This window comes from Harpia harpyja, chromosome 3 (assembly GCF_026419915.1).
Source record: "Harpia harpyja isolate bHarHar1 chromosome 3, bHarHar1 primary haplotype, whole genome shotgun sequence".
In the NCBI taxonomy this organism is placed as follows: Eukaryota; Metazoa; Chordata; class Aves; order Accipitriformes; family Accipitridae; genus Harpia; species Harpia harpyja.
This window is the reverse complement of record NC_068942.1, coordinates 75,354,195-75,378,359: the sequence shown is the minus strand read 5'-3', so window position 1 is coordinate 75,378,359 and position 24,165 is coordinate 75,354,195. Positions and strand designations below refer to the sequence as shown.

The 24,165-nt window shown below is 44.7% G+C and overlaps 1 protein-coding gene across 2 annotated transcripts in view; it reads left to right on the top strand.

The window, feature by feature from the left end:
- RHOJ (ras homolog family member J) overlaps nt 1–24,165 on the top strand; it is a 64,157-nt gene that overhangs the window by 27,532 nt on the left and 12,460 nt on the right. For both annotated transcript variants that reach the window (XR_008234601.1, XM_052783444.1), the window contains exon 2: nt 19,797–19,855. Coding sequence is in view for 1 of the 2 variants with exons in the window: in XM_052783444.1 (XP_052639404.1) it covers nt 19,797–19,855 (59 nt within the window). In the remaining variant the exon portion in view is untranslated. The remainder of the gene's footprint in view (nt 1–19,796; nt 19,856–24,165) is intronic.

The window sequence follows — 24,165 nt, the reverse complement described above, 5'->3', positions numbered from 1 at the left end:
TCTCAACAGAACTGATTAAAAACAGGCTTCTTTTTTTTCACCCCTATAATTTTATTCAATTCAGCATTTTCCAAAGAAACACCTAAAACTCCTCCTTTGTCTATCTTTAGAGAAAAGTAACCAGTTTTACCTTTCAAATACAACACTCCTTTTTATAGACTTTCATTTAAAAGGAAATTTCTTAGGAAATGGCCATTCTTTTAAAAGAACATGTTATAAAAAGACAGCATAAGAGACAGGGAAAGATTTTTTTCAGCATTCATTTGCTGAGTTAGTTTTGGCGCTCCGCGCAACTTGTTGGTTGGAGGTACTTCAGAAGATACGTTGCTTGAAGTAGACCCCATTAGACCGAGCCCTAAGTACATTAACCACCTCCCTGTTTTCCTCTCCCCATTGTACACAACGCAGCCGAGGAAACCACGCAGTTATTCAGAGAGCTTCAACTGTGAGCTGCAATGACAAACAGCAAATCTGACTCATTGTTGATGTACCTCCATTACCGAGTGTGTCTAATGAGCTGATATTTTATGGGTATTTCCTAAGCACTGTAATATGAGTCCTACAGATCCCTGTGCTGGAAGTTAGCCCACCGTTCCCTAAACACAAGCCTCAGTGCTGCAAGCCGGCACGGAGCAGTGGTGTTTGAAAAAGGCTGGGTTGCTGTGGCATGAATGCTCAGCACGTAGAAGAGTGCGGCGTGGCGGAGCAGGGCAGAGCTTTGCTCCGTGTCAGTGCACGCGGGGAGGATGCGATGCACGAACAGAGCCCATTTCTTTTCCATCTGCTTGCTCTGGTCATCGCCAGACTGACTCAGATGCGGGAAGCCTCTCCCCAGCGGGGAGGGGTGCAGGCCAGGACAGCGTGAACCACCAGAGGAGGATTAATGCTGATGACAACCCCGTGGGGAATTTGATAGGGGGAAATGAGACACCAGCATTTGAGGAGAAACCTCCTCAGAAGGGATTTATCAGGCCTTTCCTGGCAATGTTTTGAACCAGGAATAAACCCAATGGAAGTGTCATCGTCCCCCTCCTCCTCTGTACTCACATCATAAGATCAGTCCCTTTGAGCAAGGACCCCAGCGCAGTGGTGGGATCAGGGTCAGCCTCTTTCTCTGGCCAAGAGAAAGACGACCTTTAAGTCACGATGCAGCGAAATTCCTAGAAGAAAAAAATGCCACCGACTCAGAGAAACAATTGGCCTCTGGCCCTCAGCTGCCTTTCGCAGAGACATCGCAGCTCTTCTCCACACAGCTGCTTTGGATTCCCTGCAAGCACCGGCCACGGTCAGGGGCCAGCAGCAAAGTTCAAGTATTAAACGATGCTTTTGACTCTTCATTGACCTGTGGAGCTGGATGATCTTCTAAAAACCAGATTAGAGGTGTGTTACCTTTTTACATTAGGCAGGGGGAAAGACACCACAGTGGGAGTTTCCTAAAAATAGATCGTGCAGAAACCAGGACCAGAATACGTTACCAGCCTGTCCAGACACACAGAGTAGCAGCAGGCTCCTGCTCTCCAGGCTGAACTGCTGCATAACTCTTTAAGATGGCAGGAGGTGTACCGATATTTCAATATCTAGGGCAAGGTGTTGCTCCTTCCCGGCAGTACAGGCAGCACTGCCTTGCAGACATCTCACTGCATGTGGGCTAGAGACAGGTTTAAAACCAGCTAACAAAGACAGAAGTACGGCAAGTGAAGAGGGAAATGATTCAAGAATACACACCAAGCAGCAGTGTTTGCCATATGAGCCTCAGCAGTGAAGCATGCCAGTGTGCATCAGACCAGACTCATCACTGACCATGCAGTTAAATTGCCAAAAATAGTGCTGTGCATCTCAGCTAGCGAGACAGCTCCATCCATCCCGCTCCCATGCCAGACTGCTGTGTCACATACCTCTGCCACATAGTTGCTGCCTCCATTGGGTTTGGGCAGATGTTTGGGCAGAGGTTTGGGCAGAGGGATTTCCACCGCTGCTTGTGATTCATGCTTCTTGTGCTGGTTTTAAAGCGATGCCATGCGGTGCAGTTACGCCAACTGGCAGGGGGAAATTCTGCAATGTGAGAAGGCTGCAATCCTACCCGTGCTTTCTCTTTTCCATCCTCCTCCAAATCCTGGTTCCGATTTACAAAGGATCCCTAATCCTTACATATTTCAACAGTCACTTAATCAATTACTTTACATGGCCACCTCTGTGTCCAATCTAAGTTGACTCCAAGGATGAAACAACCCAGGAAGTCACTCCCAGACTTCTGTCTCCAAATGGTCATTCTCCGGGAAGATCAGGAAGCATTTCAATTTGAAAGAGCTGCTCATTTGCTCTAGCATCCCTCTAAGAACCATAGCAAAATGAAATTCAGCGCTGTCACTCTGATGATTTTTCAGTATGTGTAAGTATGTGCGTCAAGCCAGAGAAAGCCCTGCTCTCCATGAGTATTCTCGGTGTTATTTAATGATGTAGGTATAGCTCCCAGATATTACCACTTACTTACTTCTTGGCTATGATGATCAATGCTCCAAAAACAAACAGACAAAGTGGTTGTACACCAGAGGGGAAAGAGATGAACATTAAATTTGGTTTGTACAGTAGGAGAGGACAGTAATTGCGGTCCATCTATTGCAGCACAGATTTGGTGTATGCAGGAGATCATATTGGTAGAAACGGGAGTTGTAAGCATGGGGGGGGGCAGGGATAAAAAAGAGCTTAGGGCTGAAGCCACAGTTGTTCAAACAAAGGGGCTAATCGCAGCCTCAGTTACACACACATGTGCAGGTGCGGACTGATCTCAGCCAGCATCTGTGGGAAATGTCACTTGGCAAAGGAGCACGTCACACAAAAGCAAATGCTGCGTACGCACACACAGAGCTTGCTGCTGGCAAGCTACGCTAGGAGAGGGTCCTCTCCTGTCTACACTGCATGGTGGCCTTGTGAGAGGGCTATGTCAAGTGTTCACCATCCAGCAGTCAGTGCTGGGTCAGTTCAGGTATGGTCAGAACTCGTTTACCTGACTTGCAGAGGGGCTCTGGCTGATGGAGAGCCCAGGCGCGGGGCTGCCGTGGGAGCTGCTGGAGGGGCAGTGGCACACGGAGTGGAGGGGCCGCGAGGCTGAGCCTGGAATAAATACACCAAGCAGCACCTTCCTCACCCTCCTGCTCCCAGTTCCCATGTGGTCAAGATTGCACAACCCTTTCCTTGCATCTGCTCCCTGCCTGGTTGCGTAAAATCTACAGCCAACGTGTAGACACCATTTTATGCACTGGTTTTGTCCTGCTTCTGCTTTGATTGCAGGAGCTCTGGATAACACTGAGATCAGAGAAAAAGACACACAGACAGACAAAGTGCACTAGGTGAAAGCAGCTATATTTATTCTACCTTTGGTGTTTTGTAGAGTGAAAATCTTTTACTCCACCTCCCTGTGACAAACATCGCTTTGAAACAAAAACAGAAAAACATAGACAGAAGGGAAAGAGAAAAGGTGCTTTGCTAAGAGCACTAAAAATATCAGCAGTTAAAACAAAACTTATGCTTTTTTTTTTCTTTTAGCAATGTCTTTGGGATTTTGGACAGAGCTCTGTGGTCCACGCTTTCTTCCTCTTTCCTTCCACTTTGTTTCGCCACAAGCTGTAATTGAGCACATGATGTGGTCACTAATTGCAAAGCAGAGTGCCCCATTGCATCAGAGCATTAGCAGGCAGCTGGGCAGACAGATTGACACATCCCAGATGTACAGGGTGCTCCCTTCGCCTCGTGCAGGCAGCGTCAGAGAGGGTTTAAAACCAGCATCGACCTCTCCCTTGCACGTCTCTCCCGAAGCAGCTTGGTGGCAGCTTTCCTTATATGGATGGGTTTGAAAGCAGCCAAAGAGATATCCTTAATAACGCCAATCTGTGGCAGCAGCAAAGCCCACAGAAGTCAAGCCCAGGGTTGGTAGAGGAGAGCCCTGGCACCTCTGTAACTCATGCAGTCATGAGCTCCCTCACTTGCAGCTCTGCTAATCCAGAGGTCAGCCCCAGAGCCTGCTCACGCCCACCGGCATGAGCGAGAGGTGCAGCGCAAAATGGCTAAACCCACCCAAGAATCTCACGGTTTGCTTTTACCTGCCTTTTTTTTACCTGCTTTTACCATGAGGACATTTAGGATCAGGTAATACAGTGCTCATCTGCTGCTGTAGGGAAATGACAACGTGGATTTGCACATGCTCAGCCACAAGCCAGCCTGGTTTGCTGCTGCCCTTCAAACAACCACTCGTTCTTTGCTGGACTTGGTTTGAAACGCTGCATGCTATTTTGTTCGCTCCATTTTTGTGGCACCAAAGCAGAGAGTTGAGGGTTTCTCAGTGTTTTCTAAATTTGTCACTATGAGAATGCACAAAAATGCTCAAAACCCTTTTAAACTGCCAAAAATGTACGAGAAAAAAATGTTTTCCACGACTCGGCTTTTCTCCATGTGGAAGAGTCCATTTCAGCTGAGCTTAGAGGTGTCTGAGTTAATATCTGTTTTACTTTATTTGGCAGCCTGATTTCTTTGTGGATGTACTTTCTGAATGAATTTCTGGGCATGTGTCAGAGACGTTACTCTGGCAGGGCAGAAACTAGGAAAAAACATTATCATCTCATGAGTTCGGCTCTGGACAAAGTCAGCACAAGACCCCGAGGTGCCTTTTTATACAAGCATCAGCACTGTTTCATTAAAAATCAATGGAAAATTACAGCATGCCTGAAAACTCAGCAATTTCCCAGCCACTAAAGAGAAACAATCCCTGCCAGGCAGCTGCGGCCAAGGCGAGCGCTTGCCCTGCTGATGTTCAAAATCAATTTCCAGTGGCAACGATGTTTAGCCACTCTAATCTTGTTGTCAGGGAAATCAGCTCAAATAATATATTGCAGGCACTCTTGCTTTCTGAAGGCACACGTGGGCAACATGCCCTGTTCTCCGCTGCACCGTGCACCTGCAAGAGCAAAGGACACGGGACTGTCCCACAGGGACGAGCAGGACACGATGGCCAGGCTCTGAGCATCACCCAGGGGGATGTGCTGCCTGCAGCGATGGCCAAACCCAAAGACTCCCCTGTTTTGAGATGAAGCCACAGACTAAGGCTCAGGGTTTTGTACCCCAGCAGCCCCTGGCTGCCCAGCGTGGCCCCAAAGAGCCGCGTCCCCTCTATGCACCTTGTTTCCCTTGCCACGAAACAGGAAATTTTCTTTCTCCACCTTCATTGTTGGCGTGTTTGCTCTGCAGAGCCAGGCTGGCCTCTGTCCGCCTGTTTGCACCGGCCTAATACAATGGAGTCATAATCCGAGGTGTTGCTGTCGTAAAAATAGAAACAGAGAACAATGTCTTCCATAAAAACAAGGCTTTTCATGTATCTGATCGTGTAAAATATGCTGCTTAGAATCCGTTCGCTATGCTAACCAGTAACTCAAATCAAAGGCGCAATTCACATCATACTTGGTAATAATTTGCGGGAAGTAGCTTTGGATTTTCTACCTCAATTCATTTTGCCTTTATTTGCAGTGTTCTGTGCTTTTTCTTCAAAGTCCCCTTCCTCTGAAGTCATATGTGATCCCCATTAGTGGCACTTTCTTGTAGCTGAAGAAGTGTGTCAACATTTTCTAATACAGCTTAAAGCTCCAGAAAACAAGGGGGAATGAACTACTCAGCTCTCAGGAGAGCAGTATGAAATAGAAAAAATTACCAGGCACGATGTTTAAAACAGTCTCTCAGAATGCTTCTTTTAAGACCTGCATATTTCAGTCAATCATTAAGCAAATACAGCCTTAAATAAAGCTAGGTGGAAAATAAATAATATTTCTGCCAGATGAAAGAATAATTTACAGAGATGCCCAGTTTCATATTGGCTAATATTTTAATTTTTTAATTGAGATTGCTGCTGCTATCCTGTATTTTGCTGACTATGTTCATTTCTCACTTAAGGGAAGAAAGGAAACGTTATAAAAATAATCTTTTCATCATAAATTTCTGCTTTTCTGCAACTAGTGACCACTGCTTTTTAAGATCAAAACATTTTAACATCAATTTACATAAAACACTGCTTGTTTCAAAATTAGTTCACTTTTTTTGCTGCTGCAAGACAGTGAGATTGATGTTTCTCCCAACCAAAAGTAATTCCTCTGAGCTCAGCAGAGCTGCCTCTGATGTTCACAAGGTGGAAGAAAAGGTGAATGAAACCTAATACATTTTTTCAAGAGTAAATACAGTCTAAATGGAGTTATAGCTAACAGGGAGTGCAAGACACTCCTGGAAATTCAGCTGAATTAGAACATTTGATTTGATTCAAAAATTGTATTCAAGCATGGAATGATTAACAGAGAAGTTAAATTAATTAATCTTAACCTAAGAGTTAGAAGTTTAAAGAGCTTTAGTTAGAGCAGAAACCCATCACAAATTCCTATCGCTTGGAAAAGCTACATATTTCAGAATTAATTTTCATTGTACATGAGAATGAAAGGTTAAAAATTATAAAATTTTCATAAGAGCAAACTTTCTGCAAATAAAAAAGTAAATAAATGGATCTGCTGGAAAAACTCAACAGTTTCAAAACTTTTAAATCAATGCAGTCATCACACCTATCCATGCCAGACCTAGGTTTAATGCACTTGCAACAACCTGAAAATTTTGGACTCTATATTAAACCTCCTTTTCACCATCGTGAAAAGCACTCCATGGGAGCTGACAGCCCAGATCCGGGTACTTGTGTCTTGCTCCCTGTTCAGGCTGCATTGCCCATCGCCCAGCAAGCCACTGGCTGCCACGATGCTGATGGCACCTCCCTGGCATCCTGGGTCTGCGTGGCTGGATTCCCCCCGCGGGTTACTCCTCCCGGCGCAGGAGTCACCGCTCGCAGCACACACTACCGTTACGGCAGGGAAACAGCTTCGCATAAACCGGTTCAGGTCTTTTCAACAAAGGGAACGGTTCAGATCAGGGTCAGTTATTTCACATCATTTCACTTCATTTCTCCCAGTGGAAACATCTGAACTCTTCCATTGAAAGCGACAGCTTCCCATGGAAATTTCTGATTCTGTAGAAATCACATTTTCTAGCAGAAAATTCCTGTTCAGTTCTATACAGGAATTTGGATTTCTTTTTTGCTGTCCAAAGGAAAAAATCCTCTGGCCTCAGCTCAACCAAGCACTTCAGCACCTCTTCTGTACTCCAGGGCTGGGCTGTAGCCAACGTGCAGCCTCTTGCTCTCCTGCAAGACCCAGTCTGTGCCGAAAAGGCCACCAAATCATCCTTGGTGGTAGGAAGTACCCTTCTTAGATCATGGGAGCTGGATCACGCTCTGCTTCGCATGAATGCAATTACGCTTGAATAAAGGATAAGGGTGTCCTATGCTCAGGCTTGCACTCACCTCTCCCTTCCACGTGCGCACACACAAACATGCAGAGGGTTAAGACGAGGCATTTCATCCATCTGCATCTGTTGCTTTTCCAACATTACAATCACTTCATTGTCTGCAGCGGCTGCCACGCTGGAGAGGAAAGCGGAAGGCTTCTCAGCAGGACATAGAGAAAGCATTAACAGCATTTAAAACCTTTGTGGTAGCCAAGAAAAAAAAAATAACTCCTAACTTCAGATTTTCTTATCAGAAAGTTTAAATACTTCCAAGATTTTTGTTTATGGTGTTTAATATTTCTGCTTCCTCAGTCATACAGGTTTAGAGCTGCTGCACAAATGTTTGGCTAATCTCTGCGAGCTGCAGGGTAAATAGCAGCTGAAGTTTGGTCCTGATGCTAAGTATAACGGGCCCAATTCTGTTTCTGGGAAATGCAAAGCAGAGTTTCTGTTGTGGTCTTCCTTGGGTTCAGGAACGGGTACTTTGTTTGCAAGCCCTTTCAAGCAATGCCTCATGGGGTAACATGCCCGGGAAAAGCCAGCATTAAGGTCAAACTTAAACAAAATGGAGACAAAGCATCAGAGAGGCTGGTGTTGGAAAGGGCCTCAAAATGTCATTTAATCTTTCCCCTCCCCAAAACAGGATTGGCGGTAGGTAAAATGTCAGCTACAGAAGCGCTGGAGTTTGGGCAAACCTAATTGCTCCTGAACTCTCGCACTTACTTTAGCATGCCATGCAATGCATTACACTGGAGACAGCTAGATTCAGTTCAGTGTGCCAAATGTGCCCCTGCCCCAGCGGTTCACAGCTCAGAGGATCAGATGCTATTTTAGGTTATGCTACTGTAACTCTGGAATGATGGCTGAGGCACCGCCCTGCTCTCTGAGCTGGAAAGCGGGTCCGACTGCAGGTGTCTTGCTTAAATGCACATAGCGGTGCCTGGGACACACACACACACATAACCTGCAGGTCTGTGCCCAAATGCAGCACCCAAAACACCTTGGCCCATCACCAGCCACATCTTTGCCTTAGGTACAGCAGCTAGCTCAGGGCACATTTGGTCAGCTTGCCTGGCACCTGAATGTAAGGAATAGGAGACTCAGGCTCTTAGCACAGCCAGCAGCCAGGCTAGCGGCTGCTTCCTGGTTTATATTCCTGCACATCAATCCTATTTCCCCTAATAGCAGGTTCTTATGGAAGCCACACTCCTGTCCCCTTCTGCGTATATCAGAGATAAATTTTTCTTCCTTCCTAGCTTTGGCATCTGTACTTTTTGTTGAAGACAGTGGTAAACAGAGAAGCTATTTTTCCCCTCAAACACGTCCGGCAGCAGCAGGATGCACCATAGTGTGCCGCAAGCTGTAGTACTAATGACACTGACGGGGAAACATCTCTCCCACACCCTGACACAGCATCCAGGACAGGTACATCTTAGTTCCACACCCCTCATTCCTTGGCTGTTCTACCACAATTACCAACACTGATTAATGTTGGGTGATACTGAGAACCAGCACGGCCAGCGTAGACTATCTGCCCTTGGCCACTCGTAGCCAGGAACTCTTGAGGAACATGAGAAATGAAAGCTCCCCAATTTGTCAGCCTCAAAGTCCTCAGAGAATTAAATCCACTAAAGTTGTAGCCACTGAAGATTAAAATGCTTTTGCTGAAGTGTCTTTCTCACCAAGAACCTGGGACGTCTGTCAAGTTCAGAGCATAGGGTCTTCTGCCAGTATAGGTCACTGTGATATAGCTACTGCATCATCTGAAGATCCAGCCCAAAGTGAGGACAACCCATCCACTGCAGAGCAGAGATTTTGTGCCCTTCCATCAGCATTATCCGCTCCCACTGCCATCGAATCCAGACCAAGGCAGATCACCACAGTTTTTAAGAAGACACTGTTACAGCAAAAAGCCAGTGCTGTCAGGCAGCACTGCCTCTCCAGAATGCTTTCCTCTCCCTTCCAGGCAAAAAAACCCCCTAGCTCTGATCCTTGAGGAGTGCAAGAAGAGTAGTGGAGAGCTGCCTTGATTTCCCCCAGCCAGGGAGTCTTGTCCTCCTATGCTCTGGGAAACACCCTGTGTATTGCCTGGATACATTTCAGCGAATTTTGTCTCATTTTGCCACTAATCTTCCATTTATTCTGATGCTATTTACCAAGCCTCATGTTCCCTTGATAACCAGATGCTTGACATAACTTTGGAGATAGTCTTTTCCCCAGCACTCAGTTGAGTTAGAGGAATGACTTGTTGCCTTACATGGACAGAAGAGAGGAGCTAGGCAAGTGGTCAAGGGCTCCCTTTATTCCCACTTTTTCTCCCTGAAGTAAAATTCACACTCTTTGCTCTGCTTACCATGATCTCAGCATCACTGTTAGGAGACTCCAAATACACCCTTCACAATTAGGTTTCAGTAAACAGTTGATTTAAAGAGTCCTGACTGACATTATCTGTGTTAAAATAAACTGAAAATGCCATAGTCTCTGGTCTTCTGCAGGTCAGAATAGCTGGTTAAAATACTAATAAGATTACTCCAATTATCAGTTACTCTTTAATGATCTCAGAGCTCTTCTGCCTTTGCTACTGACTTGAGTCATAAACCCAGCTCCAGAAAAACAGATATTCCTAGACACTGTGCTATGGTGATGGAAGCTTCAAAAATATTTAGTAGAGCTAAAAATATAGAAAATAATCTACATGCTGCCTTTCACTTTTTGGATAGGCTCACACTACAGTCATAGCCAAAATTTTGTTCTTTCATTCATCTCAGTGTCACAGACATTCACGTCGTCTCAGGAAGGGCACTTCCATCATGGTTAAGAAGATATCTAGTATTCTTCATTGTTTAGGAACATTCTTAGTATTTTTAATAATATATTCAATTTCTATCTATTTACATTGTTACATTTGTTCCTCTGTCTAGCATTTGGTTGTATTTAGTGCTATTACTTTCAGTAAAAAGACCCTCAATTACAGTACCATTGAAATGTGCACATCAGAGTCTACTTGCCTACAAATTTAGTGCATTTACCTAGGCAGTAATTATTAGTTTCTAACTCAGGAGCAGAACTGCCTTCCATGGGGACAGCTGATGGTGCACAGTGAGCTGAAATACTCAGGAAGCACCTCCCAGTCTGCTGCAGTGCACAGCCCTCTATTTAAGACAGAACGAAATCTAACAAAACACTCTCTTAGACACAATGTCAATTGTTCTTCAATTCCCCAAGCACTATAATCACGTTAGCCTTTTCCATCTAGAACAGTTTTGCACAACGTTGAGGTCCCAAGAGCTCCCTCAGAACTGTATTACTGGAGAAACTGGGCACAGCTTTTCTTGCGAACAGAGACCCCAAGGTTCCTTGGACTCTGCTATCAGCAAAGCTGAATTTGTTCAAGGATTGATTAGCACAGCAATAACTCACTGAGATGCAGGGGAAATCCTCCAGTGCTGATTTTACAAACAATGAGGTCAATGATTCCGATAAATCAACTTCATTCATGCTGTCTATAAATAAGTAATGTCCCAGACTGGGAAGAAGCTGGCTCATGTTTTAGTGTTGTGCTTGTTCTGAAAGCTTTGGGAATTTCCATTCTCTTTCATCCATTTCTGGACCAGATTCATTCTGCTTGATCTTCCTAATAGACCTCCACTGCTTTTGTGTTCTTTGTCATGTAAGCTGGCCAACGCTGAAGTTTGACTTCTCAATGCATTTTGAAAGATTTACAGTGTTTCATATCAGCTGCTTGAATAAAAATGATTGGTAGACTGGTACATCTTTTCTGTTTGCTGTCTATGCATAGCAAATACCCATCTGTGAAGGGTTGAAGCCTTTTTCCTCTCAAGGTGCTAAAAAAACATATAGTACAACTCATGAATCTTCCTATAGGATGACACTGTCTAGATGAATCTATTCCTGTTGCAGAATGGGACAATAGAGCTGTCACTTGGTGTCAGCCTGCTTCCCCAACGCGGCTGCAACGCGAGTCAGGGTTGGGCATTTTCCCACCAATTCCACTTCAATCCTCAAACCTGTATGGATGAGGCAGAGGGGAGGAGGTGCCCCTTGCTGCATGTGAGAAATAGGAGTCCAAGGTGAAGAGCAATCCCTAGAAGCAGTGGAGAGATGTCTGGAAAGGAAACACTGAAAAGTGTTTAGATACTGCTTCTCTGAAGTACAGTCCCAGACTTCCAAATGTCTTTAACATTGACTTCCATACCATGAGAGTGTTGCAGGAGCATGACTGTTTGCCTCCCCTTTTGTGAGATGCCTTCAGTGGGCATTTGAGTTACAGTCTTCAGATTTTTCATACAACCACAGAGTTAAAAAGAATGTAATAAAAAGGCTTACAAATACAAAAGCCAAGGATGACTTGACTTTGGCCTTAAGAAAAGCATAAAGTACTGCAAGACTCATTAAATAATGAGAATAATCAACCAATGTGAGCTTTAGAGCAGCCATTGAGGGATGACAGGTAGAAATAGGAAAGTCATGTTACCTCTGGCTAGATCTTTAATGAAACCATTGCTAGACCACACTGTTTAGTCATAGAGACTGCTTGAAAAAGAATTTGGAAAAGAGCTACAGGAATGATGCAAGAACAAGAAAATATGCCTTGTAGGAAGACACTAGATAAGCTATTTAGAGCAGAAAAATGATGCTATGAATCCTATCTGGCTTTAAAATCACTAAATGTCTGTGGCCTAAAGACAAAGCAGTGAGTTCCTCACTACCTCATTAGACCAAGAGCTACACTGAGTGAAATCAGCTGAATCCCAGCCCCGGAGGCCTCTCTGTGTTCCCACCGCAGGGAGCAGGCTGGAAATGTTTTTCAGATATTGTAAATATCAGATGGGCAAAAGTATTTGCTCAGCAGAACATAGATCTCATCCATTGATGAGGTGACAGAAAATGGTGAGGTTTACTCAGAGCCCTTCTTTTGAAAAATGCTCGTTCTCAGAGACCTGTACGAGCTAGTGGCAGATGATTACAGGAGCAATTAAAGAATGGCATTTAGTACAATTTACATCTAAAGTGCGGTATTTAGGCCAATTATAGGGCAAAATAGCATGCTTTTGATTTTCCTTTCAGAAAGAATATAGTTAAGCTGCAGGGTAAGTCTGACGTAGAAAATCAATTTGTCTGTAATCAAATCTTGTTTGTCATAAAGGAGGAAACGGGGGAACATGCCGTGAGCAACGTATGACTCAGTTTCCTGGAGATAACCCTCACGTGTGGAAGTGAAGAATGGCCCAGGCTTGAGTCACGGGGTGCTGGCAGACCCGGTGTGAGCCAAGGGTCCTGTCACACCAGCTCTTCTCTGCCCTGGGTGTGCTGGCCACACAGTGTTGTAGCATTGCATTCAGTCAAATCAAAGGCAGTATTGCCAGGGAAGAACACTGCAAGGATAGCCTTCTAGCTAAAGTGGCAAACAGTCATTAGAGCTCAGCTGAGCTGATTGTCATTCCTGAATGATGGGGACATGTCATTAGGGTCTTTCTTACTCTTTTTTTGACTGGCTTCCTTTGCTGGCTGCCAGATTGTAGCATCCCCAGGGCTTTCATTTGCAGATTTCCTGAGTGTTCCCAGCTTCAGCTGCAGCAGTGTAACATCTCATGAAGATTGGTCCACAGCAGCTGAGATGAAGTTCCCCATACACTGACCCAACCAAAATCAAAGCACCATGTCAGAGTTTAATCCCTGGCAGCCCTACCCCTATTTTCTTCACGTAGGTTGGCCAAAGGAAGGTATTTCTGAACACAAATATGACCCAAAATAGGTTTCATAAATGCACCTGAAGCCCTTTGAAGGTGCTACAAAAACACACTGCCCACATTTACTTTGTTTTCCTGTAGAATATTCAAAGCTGCTATTTCTTAAAGCCTGGGATGTGTAGTTTCAGTTCAGTTATTTGGATGCCTGACTGTTATGGGAACCAAAGGGAATTAGAGACCTAAATGTCTTTGAGACATGTTTGAGTTTCAGTCCCTAGTTGGAACGTAACAGGGATCCTCACTTTTCAGCCATAGAGACCCTTATTTAGGAGCTATCTGGTACTAAAAGGTGACAATTTATAAACAAGATTTTTAAAATCACTCTTCTTCAAACACACTCCTACAAAAACGCTCCTGTCCTGTCTGGGGTAAGGCCCAGAGAGCAGAAGACATCCATGAAGAGGAGGCGGATTCCCAGTTCCTTACAAAAGCTTTCACAAAACTACATTCAGGAAGGAAGGAAAATGTTACCAAGCAAGCAAACATATTGTCAGTATCCCCAGGGATATCAGCTGCTGGAGGACACACCACATTCAGTGTATTGATAACTTCACAGAAATCACTCTGAAAGGTGACAGGGGAGGGAACTTGAGGTCCCTGAGACACCCTGGCATTTACTGCAGTCCACAGACAATGCATTTGCTCTTGAAGATACAGTCTGGATTTGAGTCATGCCTTGCAAAGATGATTATCAGAGGGAGTAAAACCTCCTGAGGAAATCATTGACTGGTGCCCCCTCCTGAGGAGTTCAACTTAAACCTTGAATCTATGCTGAGGAAAGTACAAAAAAACCCCACCAAAAACCCCTCATAATTGCAGGTGCACTCTATTCTTTTTATGAATGGCTTGACAACAGTTCTGGTAAAGAACACGGAGGAAACGGGGAACGAATAGTGCTGGCATTGCTGTAAATGTTCTAATTTTATAGGTTCGGTTCATGTTGCGGCAGATTTAGGGCATATTCACAAGGAAGAAGGCGTATCAGCTTCTTCATTTACTGCGAGAACTGAGGAGAAGGAGATTCAGTTCTCACCTCCCCGGGAGCTGCTCTAGTCCTCTGAGGTGACACTGTGTTTCCAGTCCCTGCCACTGAGTATGGAGCGGTTCACCCATTATTTTGCCAATAAGGTCTATGTTCCTTTGTGAATTTGAATCTTTCCCCTTTCCAAATGTCCTGGGCATGATTAGGGTGCTCCAAGTCAAAGCAAAATATTTCGCTCTACAACTGAAAATTTTGTTCAACTATAAACTGGAAAAATACATATATTTCTGTATTTTATATATAAAACACGTGTGTGTGTGTATTTTAAAGACAAAAATATTGCTCTGTTTATTTCTCATTATTATTCTCCCTCCTTAGTATCTGATCTGCATTTAACACATTGATCAGATCCAGTTACAGCTTCATGGAGAGCTTCACCTGACAAATACATGCAGGAGCAAAGAAGTTTGGTTTGAAGTAGCATTGTGAAACTGGGCACAAGCTGAAGCCAAGAGTTTAAAATAGTACTGCTCCCTCTTGAGTGAGGCCTGTATGAACAAGCACCTTTGGAAGTGAAAGGAAATCTATAAGGCACGCACGTAAAGAGCTTTCTATCTAGAAATGAAAAATTTGGTCAACTGTCTACCCATCACTTAAAGCAGCAAGAACCAAAACTTCCATCTAAAGTCTAAAACGTGCTCTTTTGTCCATCTTCTGATTTTACGCTCTTTTCCAGCTGGGAAAGAAACAGACTTGGGCATTTCTACTGCCAGCAGGTCAACCAGAATTGCAATTGTTCTTGTACTGGTGGCCATTAGCCTGTGTTAAGTAACATGCCCCTGGTACACATAATCATAGCGAACAAAAAAATGCCCAAACTTAATAGTCAGAGCTTGCTCACAAGGGCAGGTGGCCCTTGTAAAAGTTTGAGGCTTGACACAGACTAATTTGCCCCCTAAAATGAGAAAGCCTTTCCATCCAGGCAGGTGCTACCATCTCTGCTTGCTGTCAGGCTCCTGGCACCTCTCTCCAAAGCAATTGGACTTTAATTTGTTGGCGGGAAGGCACTAGAATAGATGACTTCTCCCATGTGGTACCACATTAGACATTGCCTAAGCTATTGTGTATATTCTGGCTAGTGGTTTCACAGTCATTTGGTTCTGCAAGCACTTCTTCACCAGCATGGAAAAACTCCCTGTGTTGTGCACCTCCACTCTCCTGTACCACAGCTAAGTGTGTCTGAGCTATTTCATCCTCGTTTGGTGTCATACCAGAGATTTACATGTTGCTTTGCACTATTAACCCAATATAAGAGATTCTGGGAGGGCAGCAGACAATTTATGTCCCCTTTCTGTCAGTGCAGACCCTGAACATTGCTGTTGTGTGGCTGAAGGGCTCTTCCATGGGTACAGTTGCCAGGGCTTTGCTGCGAGTAAATGAAATACAACGGGGGAAGAGTTTGGCAAAGACTGACCATTGACAGGTGGATCTGGGGCAACCCAGGCAACAAGAACATCAATAAAAATTGTCATATTGTCCCCAGGAATACAAACTAACCACTTATTTAAAAACAGAGCTCCCAGCTCAGACCATTTCATGGTCCACATACCAGATCCAGTCCACACAATAACTCCATCTAGCACCTTGCCTTTCTGCTGTGGCCTTCAAGCGGGACAGCGTGTTTCAGAGCTCTGTGTTGAAGCTCGTTAGCAAAACCCCCAGGCTCATAGACCTGCGACAAAGCGCTGGAGGTGACCCAAAATAGTTACTCAAATTCTAGTAAGCAATACCCAGCTAATTTATGATCTAACTAACATTTTAAAAGCAGTGTTTTACACATTGTGCACTTGGTTAAAACCAGCCAGTGAAAGGAGGAAAACATCTGCATGTCGCATCGTCTGATGCAACCCAGACTGGAGCCAAATGAGAACCAGGACTGTGCAAGTATTCAGCCACATTTTATTGCAGTCCCCACTGCACTTGGTGTTAAAGGCCATGCCGTTTCAGTGCTTAATCAATATATCAATATAGCCAGTAAATGGCAAGGAGAGTTCATATTTATCTGGTTACTCCAAGACTGCTCATAAAGCTGAGTTCACAAGCCCATAAAGGAGCCTGCATTACCCCAATGACTGGGAAGGAATTCCATGTTGGCTTCCCATAGGCTTGGCCACTGAGAGAACAGGAAAAGATAGTTAACAGGGTAAGTAAAAATAAACTGAGATAAAGCCAAAACTAAGGCCTACAAATCTAGCATAGCAATCTCAGCTCATAAATACAACCTAGGTAGTGGACATGCTGAACAGTGTTTTGCCTGACAGAGGCGGACTGATAAACTCCTAGTATAAAAATACCATGATCTTTTCACAGGCAAAAGCCATCTATTTTGACATCTGTTTTGCCTGCATGAAAGTGTGGTGTAAATTTCAGCACCGAGACATTAATCTAGACATCGCTGTTTCAAGAGCCAGTGATTATTTGAATTGTCAGTGTGAGCCATTTGGTCCCCACTGCCTTCAGAGCCAGGAATCCAAAGACAGCAGTTTGTCTGTTGCTGAAGTTTAGCCAACAAGACAGTTTTGCTGGGGTGGTAGCTGTAAACTTGGAGAGGTGATGTGGACAGGAAGGATATCCTCTGATGATGAGACGGATCAGAACAATCAACAAGAAGAAGGAAAATAGAAAGGTTGATGGGAAAAGAAAAAGAGAAAGTGAAAGAAAAAAAGTAAAAAGAGAAAAAGAAAAAAGATATGACTGGGACCCTGCAGAAATTCACAGCAGGACCCATAAGAGGCAGGGTGCTATAAGGAGAATTAAAATGTGATGTGCAAGCTGGGTATTTTTTCCAAAAGCCCTTGCATTTCTTAGCCCTTGTGTACGTGAAGAGTAATGGTGGGACACCACCAACCTCTTTATTCCCCCTCAGAATTTCCCAGAGGTCACCAAAAGCCAAACTAAACTGTACAAACTATAAATAACTGTTCAGTGTGTGGCTCCACAGACCTGTTACAAAATATCCACCGTGACTTCATGGGCCACAGAGCACAGCTAATAGTTTAGGAGCTGTTGCAGCATATCCTTCTGGCAAAGCCTAGCGCGCCGGAGACAGACTGGACCTCTAGCCAAACAGCTTGTCTCCAAACCGTATTAACTACTGGAACAAGGCAGCAATTTGTATCTGCACCGGGGCTTTTTGCCACCGTAGCTCTGTCAGATGCCACCAAGAGATGGGCCAGTGAAGCTTCACAGCAGCCCGAGCCTAGACAGAGTAAATTTCAGTGTGACTTTTAAGTTTTTAAAACACTGAAGACCTGAGCTGATCTTTGTACTCAGGGGCCAGCTCAGTTTGCCTGTACTCAGGGTTAGCCAGCATGAGAGGTAGAGCTGGATGACTATGTCAGTACTGACGTATGGCAAATGTCTCTTCATATTCATCAGACACATTAGATCACCTACATCTCCATGCACCCCACGGCCACACAGCTGTCCTATGAACCTGCTTTGGAGGTGTTCTGCAAGCTCCATACAAGTTCAACCAAGGACTGACAGTGACTGATGTTCACATGCAGTCCTAAACACCGCAGGCAGTCCTAAATGCCACCTCGACCAGCTGAGCACTGCACAGCTAATGCACCGCAGCTGGAAAATTGCCTTCAGCTGAAGGGTACATCTTCCCACAGTTGGTCCTTAAGCAGAATAAATCAGCAGAACAGGTCTGGCTCCTGCACTCCTTGGCACAAGGGCAGATTGAAGGCTGGCCAAGGTTGCAACTGGAAAAAAACACACACCTCCCGGCTGCCTCCAGTAAGCTCCGCAGGACCACCTGTGGCCCCCACTGCTTCTGAGAAGGGACCTAAGAAAGCAAGCGTATTGTCAGTAGACTTACACAGTTCATACCACTACTGGGACATTTTGAGACTCCCTACACCACAAAAAGTTGAAAACCAGGGCTCTGGGGACGTTTAGTTCAAATTATTTTATTCAAGTCAGGTTGAAGGAAGGGGATGGGGCATCTGGACTGTCTCCTGTCTGCATTGGTACCCATCTCCCCACCCTGGTACCTCTTCCCTGGGCTGTTCCACCCACGGACATCCATGCTCAAAATCTAGCCCCATTTTTAAGTTCCCTGTGTAGGAGCTACCTCCTGAACTGAGGAGTGGGAGGAGGGCTCTTGGCCCTGTTCCCGTCTCCTCTTTCCCCTGCACATCAGAAGGCAGCCCCAGCAGCAGGTGAGTGCGGCCCATCCTGCTCTCATCAGCAAGTCTGGTCCTCGCTGAGCCTTTGTACTCTCAGGATGTCAGTTCTGTTCTGTTTATATGCTAGCAAAATTGCTGTGTTGCTTTGCAAGCAAGTAAAGCTGCTGAATAATCAGTCTGTCCAGCCACAGTGACAGAGACTTCAAGTCTAGGTGATTTCAAATGGACATTGTTCCCCAGTGCAGGAGCTATTAACTTCTATAAACTGGTAGGTACTTTTCTCCTAGAGAAGTCTTATCACTTTAAAGAAAATCAGCAAGAACTTGTGTAATGTTCTCAAGCCTTCTCTTTGCCAAAAGTAATTCTTAATTTTTCCCAGCCCTCATTAACTACAAGTCATGATCAGCCAATGGGCACCAGTCTTAGACCCCCACCCCAGCCATAGCTCTATGTTCATTCTAGCCATTTGCCCTCATGTTTAAAAAAAGTAATAGTCCATGGGCTGTGAGAATACCATTATTTTGAGCAACTTTCCTGATGAATGTTTAAAGTCTTCCTGTTGACTAATGGGTGGAACTGGATTCCCCCCCCCCCCTTTCTTTCCAGTTGAGTAGTAATGATTTAAGCAGATTAACTGGTTAACTAAATACCATTAACACAGATCACATCCTTTATACAAAATAAAACTGATTACAGAGATCAGCTAATAATGGGGTTCATCCAAAGGCAATGAGAAAACATTTTCATTAGTGTTAATGGGCTCAAAATGAAGTTCAAAGTGAGTTCTACCAAAGGAGTAAACATGCTGAGTGTGATCAATAAACTAAGCCAAGCCATGCTTTCCTTCAATTGCAACAGAATCTATTCAACATCCCTGCAAATACTAGTGCTCCTCTTCCTCCCTGTCCTCTGAAGCATCCACCACAGAGTCCCACACATTAAGCACTGCCACTTGACTTGTGATTGCATGACGCAGGACAGGACAGGTTGCCCAAGAGGCAGCACACCTCCACTGAGACCCAGCAAACATCAACCACTGCTGAATGCTTCATCATTTCACAGCCTGGAAGAAATAAAATAATAAAAAATCCCTCTCAGTGATCCATGACAAACCTACCCCAATGTTCATGGTGGGGGGACAGGAATTCTGTGCTTTCAAGTCCTACCACCTCATGGGGGTCAGCTGGTGGCTGCAGAAACAGAAGCAAATGTCCTCCTGTCTCTGGGTCCCTGATAGTAACGGTGCGTGCGGCTCATCAGTCTTGGCCGTCTGTAAAGAAATAAGAACTTGGCATAAAGGATTTGCTGTTGTGGCGACTTTAGGTTGCATTCGATTTGGGTTGAATAGATGTGCTTGGTTCAGGATGCACATTGTAAGATGTGCTAATGTGTCTAGCACAAAGGTCTATTGCCGTTTTAGGATTAAAACACATAAAAATGAGGCCACTGGCTTGTGCATAAGCAGCATCTCTTGTTTCTCTTTTCCAGTAACTGTGACTGTGGGAGGACAACAACACTTGCTGGGACTTTATGACACTGCAGGGCAGGTAAATTACTGCAAAACATTTATGTTTTCCTTTCCCACGGTTTGTTTGTTACTACCATATACTGGGCTTTGTTGTTCGTGCTGTTTGTGGGGTTTTACAAATATTAACAATCAGTTGTGAGTTGTAATGCTTGAACTGCTGACTTTCTCCTTTTTGTTTTCTACATAGAGCTTTCATTTTGGTTCAGCAATAAAACACACACAAATACGCTCATCCCTAAGACTGAATTTTGTCTAAGCAAAAAACTAAAGCCTGATCAGGCTGTTCAGCCTCCCATATATCCACCTCCTACTGCAAATATGACATTTCATATAAAGTCAGTGTTTTCTTACATTTACCACATGGTGGCATTGAATATACAGGGAAGAATTCCCATTTCCAAGATCAGAAAACTGATATAATACATCACCAGCCTATCAGTCACCAGCTATTGACTTTTTAAATGGTAACCCAGCCAGACTGGCATCCTTCCCAACATCATTCTCCCAGGCCACGGGTGTCCATTACAGTTGAGTCTGTACCCCATGCTTACTTACATACATAATGCTTTTACTGTTTCCACTGTCCACAGTCTGATACAGTGTGCTTGCACAAAAAGTTTGCAGAAGAACTCTGGTCTGTGGGCTGATTTCACCCCCTGGAGAGGCAGAGAGAGTATTTCTCACTGCCTCGCTCTGCCAGTAGAAGGGCAGAAGAGGGTACAGGGAGCAACACATTTTCATGGTGAAATTTCCCTCTCCTACCTCCAAATGCCAGCAACTGGCAGAATAAAGAAAGGAACTCAATCTGCACAAAAACCTTACAGAAAATCACCTGCTGAGAGTGGAGGGAGAAGGTCCCAGGTCCCTCCCAGCCTAGGAAGATTGGAACCCACATCCTCCAGGTCCTCTGGTCAGAGCTGGCATGGGAGGCAGCAGGAGAGGAAAGCAGATTTGGGAGCCTGCTTTGCTCTCTGGGACCCAGCAGCCCTGAATGCAGGGCTTTGCTTTCAGAAGCACTTACTGGCTGTGCTTTTTTGGCCATGACTGACTGCTATGAAATGCATAAACAACACAGAAGGAGACCCTCCTGTCTGCAGAAGGCTACTTATTACAGAATATACTTTGCAGCAGTATGCAGAGAGGTCGAAAACTGCATCAGGACAGACTGTCACTTCCAAAAAAACCTGCACTCAGCAGGACTAGGGCTTTTACGCTTTGAGTTTCACTTTTTTTATTTTATTCCTATCACAGGTCTGTAGGCAGCAATGGTCACTTCACAGCTAGCTTGGTGTCACTTACAGTCCACCCATCCTTTCTATTCACATGGTGCAAACAGATGCTCCAAAAGCCAGTACCAAAATACGACCCAAGTCCTTGTCCCAGCTTCAATGCATGTTCAATTTTCCATTCTGCACTCACAAACACAGAGCTTGGAGCATGTCTGTCACTATCCAGCAGCACTGCAAGCCTTTGCAAATGAGACTGGAGTTATATTCCATTCTCAGATTTTTATCCAGTGCCTTAATATTTCTACTTGTTTTGTAGGGCTGCCAGTTCCACCTACCACCCATTTCCTCAGCAAGACATCCTTTTATTTGTCCTCCTGAGCCAGAAGAAACACTAATCTGTCTCTTTTACAAACTTCACCCCTCCATCCCCTCCTCTGCAGTCATTTTGCCATCTCCTGCTTCAAACTAGCCAGAGCACCACCTGCCTCCAAGCACCATTTCTAACTCATCAGGCTCAGTTCCCTTTCAGCCCTTGGTCCAGAGGACGTGGCCATCTAGTCAAAACTCAGACCATGAATCACTTCTTGATGACTAGATTGTATCTCCATGGAGGTTGAAATGATGATGCTTCCCACATGCTCAAGCTATAAGGACAGATCATCTGGGTTGTTTCCTCCCTCCTTCTCCTTGTGTTGTGCAGCTTTCCAAAGGCATTGGTGTGAAGTCATAGCCAAAAATAGCACTTGACATTACGATGCTATAAAACATATGCTAATGAAATAACAATTGGAAAATGTACTTCTGCAGCAGGACCCTCTGTCAGCCTGAAGGGAGAGCTGGCAGAGACCCCAGATCTGGGGTATCTGGTTTTCTGCATCCCTGGCACAAACAGTCCTAGGAGGAAAAAAACCAGTGGTCTTTTTTCCCCAGGCTGGACTCAGGTGCGGAGTGCTTTAACAAGCTGACATGGCAGGGAGCGTACGTGAGGTCAGCATGGCAGCAACATAAAAAAGGAAGTTTTGCTGTACTTTCTGGGCCTGAACACTGCAAGGCTAATGGCAGCAACAGAGCAGGGAGGGAGTAACACCAGTCAATGTATCTCAGCCCTGGCAAATCACAGGCAGGTAACTCATCAAGGCCAGGTCTGGCTCTGGCATTTCAATGCTAAACCGGTGGCCAGGCAGTGTTAACTGGGAAGCCTTGCGCTCCCTAAACAACAGGCAGCAAAATGTGAGCACAAGCTAGGGAAACAAATTAATGATCACCTACAGTGCAAGCCCATGAGGACTCGTGTCCCTTCCCAAATGCCACTGTCACTAGCAGCACCTCTGGATATGCCCCATACCCATGCAAATGTCCGGTCCCTTTTTTACACTATTTATTTGCTTGACTTCAACCACCTCTGAATGAGAAATGATCCAGATGCACCATATCTCATAATGGTCCATTGCAAGGTTTTATAGCCTTCTTCTGGAGAGCAGGTACAAACAGAGATAGGGTCCTTGTCCGATGTGATTTGGAGGCTTTTGCCAGCCCACAGACACAGGCATGTACAGGAGCCCAGATCAACTCTTACCCATGACATTAGTGCTTGTGCTTTAACACGTCCATGCAAGCTTCCACGTGCCCTGATGGGAGACGAGACCTCTGCTACGCGATGTGTGGCTATCCCTCCTTACAATTTATATAATGCTCTGTGCTGCTAACACAAATCTGGAACGCTCCTCCTGAAAAAGGATTTTCTAGGGGCTCCAAAGGAACAGGCAAAACAAAATTAAATGCACACTCCTGTAGCTGTCACCACCAGGCAGAGCACTCGTGGCTTTTAGTTTGTAATTTTAATGGTACAGTAAGTTCCAGCCCCTCTAAATATGCATGTCTGGAATATTGAAAGTGTTTATATTTAGCCAATTTCTTTCCAAAAATCCTAAATGACGATTCCTCGAGGGCTTGCTGCCACCGCGTGGCTGTTTTAGGATGCTGATTTGCAGCAATTAAACCGAAAACACAGAAGAGGCCTTTGCCAAGCACCTAGTATCAGCCCATGTTGACTGTGGCATAAACACAATCTCAGATTTGATTTTCTGGGTTAAAATAATGTCCCATAATCAGGTCAGGCCTTCCTATCCCACAGCATCCACATAAAATTCATCTGTCTCTATAATGCCATTGCTCCCATCATCTTGGCATCCACTTTGCCTCTATTAACTCATCTGCTGGGAGCTGGGCATCATCTCCAGAGCCTCATATAAATCTCCTCCCACCAACTTTGCTTCTTCATCGCCTGTATCGCTGATGTTCCCACAAACACCTCTGAGGTTTCTTTCCTGTCATTCCCCAACCGTGGAGAATCCACTCTTTCTTGGGGGCTGATATGTCCAAACACCTCCTTTAGTCTTGTAAATCCTCCTTCAGATCAATACTTTTTATGATACTGGAAAGACATAGGTCAGTTGACAAATACTCTGGCTTCACCCCAAATACTGTGGCTGTGGGGCTGGAGGTGGTAACTGGGAATTTACGCTTCCTGTTAAGTGGGTTTGGGACAATGAACATTCAGTTAGACAAAACCAGACATTTTGTTTGTTGTTTAGGATGTTTCTTTAAACTTCTTTTTAATGAGACAGAGCTAAATTTGGCCTCATACTTCCTTTCAGAATAAATAATTAAGGTTTTTTGTTTAGAAAAGGTTGGAGCAGACTGTTTTTACGTAATCCATTAGTATTTTTCAGAAACTAGTGTCGATTCAGAAATAGTCTGGGTCATCTTATCATTGCATACTCAGTGAACAAAAGACTTCAGAAAGAAGATTTACCAGTCTCAACTCATAACTAAGCCCTCTCATTTGTTGACCCAACCAAAGCAAGACAGAAGCAAGGCTGAATTAAGACACCATCTAATCTGGGCCCACAGTGATATAGTCCTGAATCAGTTTCTCCTGCAGGACAGATAGCAACTTGCATCGCTCCTGCCCCTAATGTGGGTTTTCCCTACCGCAGATAAATGTTCTCAAGTCTAAGCAACAGTGCCTGGACATCTCCCCCCCCCCCCCCCCCCCCCCCCCGCCTTTTCATTGAGTTATTAACTATTCCAGTATCTG